The 12888-nt window shown below is 32.6% G+C and overlaps 1 protein-coding gene, 1 long non-coding RNA gene and 1 pseudogene across 2 annotated transcripts in view; 1 reads left to right on the top strand and 2 right to left on the bottom strand.

The window, feature by feature from the left end:
* On the bottom strand, positions 1-5439 carry LOC122712694. The gene is made up of 3 exons (XR_006346391.1): positions 3059-5439; positions 2946-2976; positions 1-2816 (listed from the first exon to the last, which is right to left on the bottom strand). It is a non-coding gene; the product is annotated as an uncharacterized LOC122712694 (long non-coding RNA).
* Positions 1-10222, top strand: part of LOC122712691 (serine/threonine-protein kinase NLK2) — a 197352-nt gene extending 187130 nt beyond the window's left edge. The window contains 2 exon segments of the mRNA XM_043932498.1: positions 8308-8381; positions 8384-10222. Of these exon segments, the coding sequence (XP_043788433.1) occupies positions 8308-8381; positions 8384-8544 (235 nt within the window). The 3' untranslated portion in view covers positions 8545-10222.
* LOC122712692 lies at positions 5490-12304 on the bottom strand (annotated as a pseudogene).
* Positions 12305-12888: the final 584 nt, after the last annotated feature.

Here is a 12888-nt window from a genome sequence, read left to right as displayed (position 1 = left end):
TTTTTTTTTTTTTTTTTTTTTTCTTTTGTACAATTTAAAAAACAATGCCGGTCTTATGCCCGTTTTCGGCTAGCTGTGAAGCGTTTCTCCTCGTCATTTGTAAATACGTCATCGCGTTCACCGTGTACATACATAAATATAATACGCAAAATAGCTCATGAATCGAATCAACTAGCACCGAAGCAAACGCGAACAGCGTCGCATAAAATAATAATAATAATAATAATAATAATAATAATTGATCGAAATTTTCATCGTGTCTAATCACAGGCGATCGATAAGATGCGTAAAATAATTTTCGTCGCTCTGTAAATGAATTCCGCCCTTTCGTCGATCGAACGAAAGTGAAATTATTGCGTATATCGATCCAGCACGAAACACGAAACGCTGTCGCCTTAATTAGAAACAATGAAAATTGAACAGAGCCCTCGTACCACGGATACTTGGACGGATAAGGCTGTTTCCACTTCGACTTTTCCGGCTGTATTCTATAATTTTATGCTTCGTCGAGACTGATGATTATATATAATCTTTTAATAGAGTGAAACGAGTTAATTAGTCGCTTGAATTTGCTATTTCGTCGCGTCAAAAACAATCCTTTCTCCGACTTTCTTATTTTTCCAAAAGAGAAAAATATTTATATTATCGTTAGTTTTTCCTCAATAAAATTAATGGGTAATAAAATGTGTATTGTCACATAATATTATGTATATTTACAATATTTGGATATATTGTAAATATCATATCTTTAATTATATTGCTGAAAAACTATCCTGTGTAATAGAAATGAAAAATATCGTGAAATCTTTTGAACGAGGATTGTTTTTATCGCGAACAATTTCTTCACTTCTTCTATAATAAATGTCGTATATAATTTCCATCAAGATTGAATTATTCCATTTTTATATATTTTTAAATATCAAAATCGATCCAATTAAAATGAATAATTCTAGAACAATTTTTATTTTCATTATTATAGAAGAATTTGAAGAATAGCCCGTTAACAGGTTAAATTCTTCAATTGACAAACAATATCGAATCGTTTTCACTGTGTAAATTTAAATCTCAACTTTTTAAAGTAGAAGTAATCTTTTCCTTCTTTTTTTAATCATGATTCCCGCAACAGCAATTGTCAAAAATTCTTCTAAAATTTTATCGCCAACTTTTACGCTTCGACTTGTTTGTTTTAACCTTTTAACAGCCTTTTTGCACATTTCGTCGAAGATTCGATCCACGGATTGATTTCCAATGAATCGTGTGTGTTGGTCTCGTCGAACAATAAAAATTGGGATGCAAGTGCGAGAGAAACGAGGGGGAGAAAAACGAAAGAAAAGAAAAGAAAGAAAGAGAACTTATTTACCATAACTCTTTCTGAAAGATAAGAGGAAACGCCACGATTTCGTCCAAGTTTCGCAACGCGGTCCGATTCTCGATTTAATTAATTAATAAAAGCCTAGGGGGACGAAAGGAGAGATGGAAAATCTCGGGGAGAGAAACGAAGGGAGAATGTACGAGTGGGAAAATGTGTATGCGTGTGGTAGAAACGAGTGAAAAAAAAAAAAAAAAAATTGGAATGAGTGCGAAATCGAGCGAAAATTAATGTTTCCTATTAAATCAGAGAGAAGAAAAAAGAAAAAGAAAAAGAAAAAATACAGATAACACTGTAGAAATGTTTACTTAACAAGATTTGTAAATAATTGTAGCTCACTGTAGCTGGTCAGTTGGGCATTTAACGATATAACACAACCTCGGGATAAAGGAAGAACGAGGCGACAATGAAGTAGCAAACGAAGAAGAAAAAAAGAAGAAGAAGAATATAAAGAAAAATTTCAAAAAATTGAGAACACGCGACAGAGAGAATTATGGATATCGAGCACACTCTCTTCGTGTTGTTGCACACGCGTATATGTACACACATAGACGTACATACATATATACATAAGAAGGAACATATTTTNTTTTTTTTTTTTTTTTTTTTTTTTTTTTTTTTTGGAAAATTGATCACACTTGAAACGTGTGCATTTTGTTGGTTCTCGTGTAAATTGGGAACCCGTGGAATATAAAAAAAAAAAAAAAAGAAATAATAACTGGAGGCTAGGTGATAAATGCATAAGTCGTAAGGTACCTATGTTATTAGATAATGACTAATTAAGCGACAAAAAAGAAAATCCACGTATACTCCTCACTAGCGAATATGCCTTCATTATGGAAAGTGGCTGGCGCGTGATGCACCAATAAAGTTGCTACGGATTTAAAAGAAAAAAAAAAAAAAGATTTAAAAAAAAACAAGGAAAAGAAGACGTTTGCAAACGGTGGTTCTCTTGTCTCCGATTTGGCACGTCGACTTTTTTTTTTTTTTTTAATTATTATTCATCTCCTTCACCATTTTTTTTTTCTCTTCGTCTATTTTTTTTTATATTTTCAGTTCTACCTTCCAAGCACTGACTACTACTCTGCAACGTTTCTTTCACAGGTTTTTAATGCGCACTGTTTCTTTCACGTTTCCTTCGACACAGCAATCACCGCATTGAGTTCAATTCAGCTTTGCTTTTAATCACCTTTCGTCTCTACTACGAGGAGGAGAGACAGAGCCAGTCGATAATACCAATAATTCCATTTCGAGAATGTTGTACCAAATACTGCCAAGAATCCTGTCTGTTATCTAATCCCGCGATGACAGTGAGCCACATGTAGTAGAGAAATTTAGGACGAATTAAGATAGGGATTAGACTGTACTTAAGACACCTTTTATAGTTCCTTCTAAAAGACTTGGTCAGGTTACTCAAGATCACTATGAAGAGGGAGTCCTAAATCTCCTAAAAGAAAAAGAAAAAGAAAAAACAATTTAGTATAATTTTAAGATGAAACTTGTAAAGTTTAAATCATGCCCAATAATTTGCACACATAACATAACTCGTTACACTTTTTGAAATACCATTACATACCATATTTCAGAGGGCGCTCTTCTCTAATATCCTAAAAGAAAAAAAAGAAAAATAGGAATACATATGTAAACGAGCACATAAGTAGAACTGACTAAAATTAATCGTATACTTACTTAAACAATCGACTGGTGTATCTCTCCGCGATCCTTCCGATTGATCCACACGCACATGCATCAGATTTCTGTGCAAGCCAAGCGACGAGGCAAGAGGAGACGCAGGTTTCTCGTCCTTTCTCGCAGACAAATTTCGGGCAAAAATCGTCTTTTGCCCCCCTCCCCCAGATACGAGTATTATATACATAAAGCCAAGCACTTTTCGAATTTCGCGTGTACATACGTTGGAATACAATTTTTTTTTTCTCCTTTTTTTTTAACGAAGAAAGGAAGTTTCTGATGGAAGAGAAGCGGGAAGTAATTCTGTCGCCATCTTCGTATCGTCGTAGCGTCGTAGCTCGGAGGATGAAAACGTGACGACCTGTCGTTAGTAACTAAGAGGCCTTAATATATTGCGTTTACGATATAAACACGCGTATAAACACACATACACACACTCTCATAATACACACATAAGTCGATTCAACTTAAATATAAACACGAGATTAGAATAGTCGGGAACACAAAGGTACACATTGGAAATATTAAATTGCGAGTAATCGACAAGTACAGGGCACGATTTACGAAAACGAAATAATTCAAATAATTTAGAGAAAATCTCTGGAGAACCCTGCGACTGCGAGATGTAGATTTATACAAATAAAATAAAAGGTAATATTTGAATTTTCACGTAGAATCATTTTAAAATATAGGCACGGTGGTAACACGTTTTTCCTCGTTACAGAATCGTTTTAGAGGAATAAACTCGTGCGTTAAGACGAAGACTTTAAAAAAAAAAAAAAAAAAAAAAATAGATACCTTAATAAAAATGTACAGATCGAATGCACTTGATTCATAGTCGCTTGATTCCATCGATGTATTCCAGCACAGTATTTCCATCCAAGTGTGAACAATATTCGAAGTTTTAGAACGAGTACCTTGCGCAATTTAAGGATGGAGAAAGGAAAAAGAGAGAAGCGTGGGCAGTCGTGGGGGTCCTAGAAAACGATTTTAAACGCGGATCGCCTCGTTTCGTTCTGCGTTGGAATAATGCGTTAAAACAGGTCGAGGAAGAAGAAATCGTTACATAGATGCAAATGTTGCGGATCGTTTATGACAGACAGTAAAACACAAATGGAAATTTGCGTAATTGTTTCGTGGTTGTACGTGATCTCTTGGCGACTTTGCGCATTTAACGACGAGGAGCAAGCAAAACGAGGGGAAGGAAAAAGAACAGATCGAGAAGATCTGGAGCGAAGTCTTCGATTTCGCATTTGTGAGATAGAAGAAGGGAAGCAATTTCCGAGTGTTCGATTAATTTGTGTATTTGGGAAATTTCGAAGTTTTTCGAAATTCTTTTTTTTTTTTTTTTTTTCATCAATCGATGAAACGAGATGTTTGTAACGATTGTTTTTTCCATCATACGTGATTCGTTCGCGACTCTGCACGTTTGGAAAAAAGAATAAGTTAAAGATAAACACTTTTGTTCCATTTTTAAAGGAACGATATTCAATTTTTGAATACTTAAAGTATTACATTTAAGGAAAGTTTCGATTTCACTTGAAAATTATTTTTAAGAAAAAAGGATTTTCATCTCGAAATGAATTTCGTCCCATTTTCGAAATATTCTAAGAAAGAGGGATTATATATAGTTGAAGAAACTCGAAGATTGACGAAGATAAAAAAAAAAAAGAAAGCGAAACGAGAAGAATGGAACGAGGCGAACCCATTTTGTAGAGAAGAGAAACCAGTTTTCCAGACGCACGTTTGTTCTAATGCAGAATAGAAGGTAAAAATCATTCGCACGTGCCACATTTACAGCGTATCTCATTCTAAAGAGGATTCTACCGATCGTAGTTCTTCCCTGGAGTTACAGTTTTCGCATCAGCACTGCCAATATACCATTGTTAAATTAAAGAAATCGCCATCGACCCCATCGCTTTGTTCGCGTTGTTCAATTCCGGTCTCGTTCTAGATTTTTAAGACGTTGGAGGAATTTTTTTTAGATAGTTAGAACTTTGAACTTTAAACTTTTCCATTTCCATTTTTTTATTAGAATTTACGAGATGAAGCAAGCATCTTTTCTTTCATTATAAGTGTCCCATTATTAGGGACTTAAGTATATATTTAAGCCCTAATTGTATAATCTAGTTGTTTTTAAAGGAAATTACATTACATTCTTCGTGATTTGAAGGAAACGTGCAATTTTATTAGACGATGAACGTCTTCTTGTGTCCGTTGAAAATTATTTCATTCACTTATGGATGCAAAATTTATTGATATCGAGTGTAATTAATATGAACGAATGCAAAAAAGTAAATGGAAAAATTTATGTATTGGCAGTAAATATTTACAGATACAATATTATCAACAATATTATCGGTTGAATTACTTACTTAGTGATATAAGATATTTAGGTGTTCAAAATAATGAGAACAGACGTTGTATAGATTGATTCGTTCGAATAAATAATTCGAAAAATTCGTCCAACGTCTCCGATAGTCTCGAATTCCGTAGCAAGAATGGCAGGGCAGGGAAAAATGCAATTTTCGAAATGAAAAATAGTTCGTCACGTGCGTGTAATATCTGTAAAAAAGAAAAAAAAAAAAATGAAAATGGCGACCGTCGAGGGGAGTGACTCGACGGCGAGCACACTGTTAGCACTCGTAAGCGTGTAAATATTAGCGTGTAACCTCGAGAATTCGCGTACCTTGAAAGTAGCCCGAAGCCTTTTCACATTTAGCGATTAAAACGAAACGAAAGAGAATAAGAAGAAGAAGAAAATTTCGATGTTCCCTCGATAAGAAAGGGTGTACATCGAAGAAAGAGAAAAAGATGAACGAGATGGGAGGGAAAAAAAAAAAAAAATAGGCAGGCACAAACAGTAAAAGACCTCAAAAAAACCGTGTTGTTGTACATAGTAGTGTAGAGTTCGATCTAAGATTTAAAGAAAAAAAAAAAAACGTTAAGGTTCTAAGGTTTTAATCGTGTAGGGTATGTACTTAAGAAGAAGAAGAAGAAGAAAAAAAAAAAGATTATTCGAAGACGAGCATTTTTTCGATGGGCGGACACGTATTTTTTAGAATTAGCAACCGTGTGAATGTTGAGACGAATTGTACAAGTTCAACCTTTGCGTGCGCGTTTTCCAATCTAAAATCTATTTCTTTCCCTCCGATCCCTCCCTTTCTTTCTTTTCTTTCCTTTTTTTTTTTTTTTTTCTATTTCTCCAATTTTTCCCACGCTATAATCTTCCATTCTCGAGCTAGGCTGTAAGATAAACGAAAAAAAAAAAAAATCGCTACACTTTCGAAAAACTCTTGACATACCCGTTATATCGAGAGCTCGCCCGTCACGATTTTCCTTTCGTCGTGAAAAAACGTTCATTTTTCGAGGCGGACGCGGCTCGTTTTTACTCTCTTTTCTCTCTATACACGTACGTATATATACGTATAAATATATATATATTAATTAATAAAGGACAAAAAAATGAAAAAAATAGCTGGTACTTTAGGAACTAGGGCTCAACGATCCGGCACTTCTCGATTTAGAAAGACGATTTAGCCTCTTCGAACGCATCGCGCGAGGATATATTTTTTTGTAACTAACGAAAAATATCTCGACGGCATGGTTTTACTCGCAGAACTCGCTGTTGAACAAACTTCTCTCTAGTATCTTTCTCGCGTTCGTTCATCGAATACGATCGTACTAGACTCCGATAATATAAATATTATTACATTTTTCCTCGTGGAAAAGAAAAGAAAAAAAAAAAAAAATAAAACAAGATGTCTTTCGCTCTCGAAACAAAACGCCTCTCGAATTTTTCTTCGACGTTCACCGGGACGATCTATGTTTCTAGATGATATATATACAAAGTAAAGTGTGCTAACGATAAAATTCAGAGAGAGAGAGGGAGAGAGAGAGGGAGAGAGAGAGAGAGAGAGAGAGAGAGAAAGAGAGAGAGAAAGAGAATAAAAAATGAAAGAGAAAAAGTGCGAGTGCTCGATCGTTGATCGATTTATGATCGTCTATTTAATGTTTTGCGTGTCCCTTGTTCTTGGTGTCTTGTACTTGTAAATATATAACTCGGCCGATTGGAGTCCTCGACGTTCTCGGCGATGAAACATCGATGATATATGATAAAAGAAGAAAGAGAAAATTCCTCTGTGATAGCTTTAAAAATAGAATGATACGTTTCGAAAAATTCGAAACTTTCGAAAATTTATTACTCGAATTTATTATTCTTCGAAACACTTAGATTATAATAATTTTTCACAAGTAGTCGATCATCGAAATTTATTACCGTCGAATAATAATACATACGTCGGGACTCCTCGAGGGCGGTTCCCAAATGGAGTGAAATCCGGAAATCCGCGTGGAGAACCGGCCTTGACAGGCGAATCTTGACCTCTTCGTGGACTCGTGCGTTTAATTAATCCCCAATTAAGGCCGTCACGGCTTCTGTAAATATATGTAAGGGTGAAACTTTGTCGGCGATACGTGTACGTAAAGCGATAAGAGCTGTGTGAAAACTCTTTTAGAAACTTTATGGAAACTTTCGTATGTACAGGGTGTTTCATTTATTTGCCACCACGTGTGTGAATATTTCGTTATTATTAACGCGGCAAGAGCACAAGTCGTTTCGAAAGAGAAATTATTTATATTTGCAGAGACACGAGATTCTCTCTTGAATTGACGTTAATAAGAGGAAATCTTTAATTGGAGCAAGGGGGTGAGGAGTGAAAATGAATGGAACGATTTGTGCATGCACGAACATTCTACGGATATGTATATGTATGAAATTCTTTCGTGTCGATGCTATTACACACGTAGGATCGTTTCTATTAGCGGGTATATATGTATACTTTTTTTTAGAGGCGAATGGACGGTCGTCGTTCGATTGACGAACAGCGATCATCCATTCGTGCTCCAACCACTCTAAATTCACGGCCAAAATAATGTTTAGGGATGCTCGTATGCCTTCTACACATACACCTGAACACACACTTACACTTGTAAGATTTATACACTCTCTGGGTGCGGGGTGTCGATCGAATGGGCGCAACCCCTTCACCGTGAAAAAAAGAGATAAATAAAGAAAGATATAAGAAAAATTCATACACCTGTATGTAAATTGGAAATCCAGGATAAGATGTTTGAAAAATTTCCGATCGTATCTATTCTCTCATTTTTCTAAATAAAAAAATAATAATAATAATTAAGATTTCTTATCTTCTCAAAAAAATTAAATTAATTGATTATAAAATTTACAGATTTGTCGAAGAATTACCTGTATGGAGTTTCGATCAATCGATCCCACATCCCGTGCACACATCATTAATTGTACGTTTTCTCTTTCTCTTCCTAGCAACTTCCTCGAACCTTTCATCGATCACAGTGGAAATCGTTCGAGAGCTCGGTGCAGAGATCATAAGGAGATCGTCGATCGTATCCTCGATTCTGTATCTATTGAAAGTGTCCGCCGTGTGATAAAGGCGGGCTACCTGTAATATATTATTATTATTATTATCTCGCAACGATAGGAGGCAAGAGTTGATATTTGTAGGTTAAAACAGAAAAAAGAAAAAAAAATAGGGGAACGAAGTAGAAAAGGCTGATCTCCGCCGTGTAATTTTTGTATTTTCGGGTAAGCGAGGCCGGCCGAGGATTTAATAATATATGGTAATTGTAAAACAGTACAACTTGCATCGCGTTTATTAATACGATTAGTAATAGCGATTACGAATAACACTTGTAACATAAGAGGAAAGCGGATGGAGAAATATGGTTCGTCGGCGATTTCCTGATGAACTCTCTGATTCTCAAAAAGAGAGATTTAAGAGAGATATTTTTGAAAAAAACTTTTCTCGGAAGATATTTTGCACGAAATTTCGAATACGGGTGGAAGAGAAGAAATTTTTCACGATAAGAATTCTCTGATTAAATAGAGAAGGAATAAAATTTTAAGGAATCGACACGAGTCGTTTCTTCGATCGAGAATTTCCACGTGAATCGTTGATGATAAAAGTTCGAGGTTGCTTTCTTCGAAAATATATTCTTAGAAAACACGTGATAAGACTCAAGACCATCACGATGGCGATGTACTCAGATGTAAATAGAAACTGTAAGTAATTTAAACAAAAAAAAAAAAAGAACACAACCATTAAGTAACATTACGTGTCTACGATGCCTATATCTGTTTAATCTACGTAACGAGATGGAAGCAATTAATTATTGCTGATCACTATTAAACTAATAACTAAACAGCAGTTTATTCTATCTGTGTGTGTCGGTTTCGATTGGACATAGATTTTGTATCACCCTTTTCTCCGTGTATGATGTGTAGCCAGAAGGTCGATTTCGAAGAGAACGGAATAATTTTTTCTTTTAATATAGCTAAATTATATAAATTATATAATAAATAGACTTATGAATATATGAATGAAATAAAAATTTTATGTTATCTATGATTATAACTTACTCACGTTAATAAAATAAATTATTTTTATTCATATATCCTTAAAATGAAAATAAAATTTTACGATACATAAAATTTTTTGAAATTTTCGTAACCGTCGTAAGATGATCGATACTGGACTATTGGCTGTCGAAACGTGAAAAATCTAAGAAATCTAAGAAATCGACCTTTTAAATTGTAGATTCAATCGTGTCTTTCACAATTAAGTAGTGTTTGTAAATCGATTTGCGATAGACGAAGTCGCGTTTATTCGAAACTAGCTCGTAATTTAAAACGTAAATTAAAACTGTAAGGAGCCGACCATAACGGTATAATGTCGATACTGTCACATCGATCCTTTACAAGGATCGAAAAGAGGAATTCGCGCAGGCTATTCGATGTACGCTTTCGATCTTGATCGCAGTCGATATATTTCGATTTATCGTGCACATGTCGTAGATATGTCTACGCACTGGGTGCTTGGAGACCAGTTTTGAAAAATTTCAGACACAAAATTGCAAAATTCAAAGGAGCATTTTTTGAAAAAAGGCATTTAAAACAATTCTCTTGATCAAAATATCAAAATAGCCAACCAGAATGAAACTTTTTATTCGTTTAAAGTAAATTCTTACATTTTTATTGAGTGTAAAAAATTTAATAACGATTATTTTTTGGAATATACGAGCAAATTTTGTCTTAATACATCGATTAATTGATTAAAATTTAACGAATTTTCGAATGTGCATAATTTTTATAACTTTTCTTTGTTGGAAATTGCTTTTAAAGCAATTTATCGAATAAAAGATATTCTAATTATATATAATAATTCATAATTATGGATGTAAAACATTTAATTTATGATTATAGAATATGATTTATAGAAAATTTATTTCTTTTAATGTGTAATGCAGTTGATAACAACAACAGAATATTAGTCTATCTTTAAAATATGACATTTGCATCAATCTAACAATTATACTTATTATAATTAGAAAAAATAATTAATAATGGTTCAATATTAATTATTGTACAAATATATAAATATATACAATATATAAATTTCTATAAAGCCTTTTTTCAAAAAGCTTCTCAATCACCTTTTATTTTCTTAAAATTTTTAATCTTGTTACTAAATGCTTTATCAACGAATTTTCACTCAAAATTACGTATGCAAAATCTAGTTAAATTAAAAAATTTTGATTTAATATTCGAAAATATTTCTAAAATTACCTTTCTAGAGAAAAACAATCACGAAATTGGTCTTGAGCCCTTATTTTTTCTGTTAACTAGCTGTAAAAACTTGATAAATTATGGCAGTGTCGAGAATCTTTGACGAAGAATCGAATGCGAATTGAAGGATTTATCTTTCCATTCTTCTTCTCCCTTTGGATTCTTCGTAGAAAAGAACGATCAATTGATACTTTTCGATATATGCACATTTATCGTTGTAGAGAGTGAAACTTCACGGAAAAAAAAATAAATAAAAATCGTAGTCGATTCCAGCCTTTCTAATTCCAAATGCGTCGTGCTCGATAATTTTCGACTAAACAATCAAATACAAATGGAAAACTGCGAATCAAAAAAAGAAAAAAAATAAATCAGCACGAAAATTACACGGGTGAACAAATGTAAAGAACACGTGCATGAATATACGCAACACATACGTACACACAAAAATATTCAGAAAAAAATTAAGATTAATAAGCGAGACGATTAAACTTTCCAGATGAAATTTCTCGATTGCTCGATAATTTGCATTCACACGTCGTATAATTTCTCACGAAAACATAAGAACGATTGTGTAAATTAAGTTTGTAAGGTTATCTTCGACTGGTAGCGTAAGAAACGATCGAATGCTGCGAGAAATCGAATCCGTTTCTCTTTCGAGAAATCACCGTCGATTGATTATCGATTAGCTGATTCGATTTTAATTTTACTTCAGATGATTAATCTAATTCTTATAAAGAGAAAATAAAAAAGATAAAAGTATAAAAAATTATTAAAGATATTTTGATTTCTCGTTGCATACGATTAAAAAAAAGGATTCTAGTTTGTACGCATAATAAAATAGCAACAGCAACAACCGTTTTGTATAGTGCGAGCACTGTTTTCGAATACGAAAGTTTAATCGAAATCATTTCGAAAATTCGACGTTAGCTTTCGATGATGATCGACAAAGCGAACGACGAATTCTAAGAACGAAATAAAGAGAATAAAAAAACAAGGAAAAAACTTAGAAAAAAGGAAAAAAAATACCAGAGCATTGAAGACTGGCAATCAAAACTAACGTAGGCAGATTTATTCTGGTGTCTAGCACGATCATAGCAGCGACCTTGTCAGCATGCAACTGACTCGAATACAAGAATTATTTTCGATATGTATCATGTAGATGATAGAAAACGAAGGAAGTTGATTCGTTTGTTTTATCTAAATTATTTATTCTTGAATATAATTTATTAAAAAAAAAAGAAAAAAATTGAAAAATATTGTTAAAATGTTACGATTATAAATTTGATGAAGAAAGAATTTAATGAAATTTTGATGATATAATATGATAATATATAAAATAATTTTGTTGAAACGAAAATGGTTAGTTGATTTGGTATGCAGCGATGATAGTGCTAAACAAGAACAGATCGGCGAAGGGAACTAAATGCAATTTTATGCAACTCTCCTTCAAAGAAAAAAATAAAAAGAAATAGATCGTACAGTTTTGCGAGTAAAATGCGCGTCTAATGTAACGCTAGTGAGTAGATAGGTAGGTACCTGCATTTCATGAAATTTAACATGCTTGAATAGCTCCTCAATAAATCGTTATACATGTTTTGATAAATCGTTGTTATTTTATTTTATTATAAACCTTTGAACGAAATTAACCACATTTATAAAATATAAAAGAATATCAACACAATTAATTTGAAAAGCATTAAATTAAAAAATATAACGTTTCTTTCTTTTTTTAAAAAAAATATATTTATATTGAATATTTATTTGAATATTGGTAATGATCTGCAATATTAATTGGTAATCAATATTAATATTAAAATCAATATTAGATTTAATTTCCTTTCTTTAAAATCTAGTTGAAATATCTAATTAATGTCACTTTAAAAGACTTATTTTGACTTTATTGCATTTATTTATCAATAACATAAATTATTTTTACTATTTATCATACAAAATTCCATATCTTCTTATAAATATATTATATAAATATTATATAAATTAAGTATATTTTATAAATATATTATTTTAAACATTATGCATTATATATTATTTATACATTATTTATACAGATATTTACATATTATTTTAAATATTATTTTATTAAAATATAATTAAAATATTATTTTAAATTAAGAAAAAAAATTAAATACTACTTATTGTTTTCATTATC

This window comes from Apis laboriosa, unplaced genomic scaffold, assembly GCF_014066325.1.
Source record: "Apis laboriosa isolate Shangri-la unplaced genomic scaffold, ASM1406632v1 scaffold204_cov149, whole genome shotgun sequence".
NCBI lineage: Eukaryota > Metazoa > Arthropoda > Insecta > Hymenoptera > Apidae > Apis > Apis laboriosa.
The sequence above is the reverse complement of the archived record's forward strand: the minus strand, read 5'-3'. Positions and strand labels throughout refer to the sequence as shown.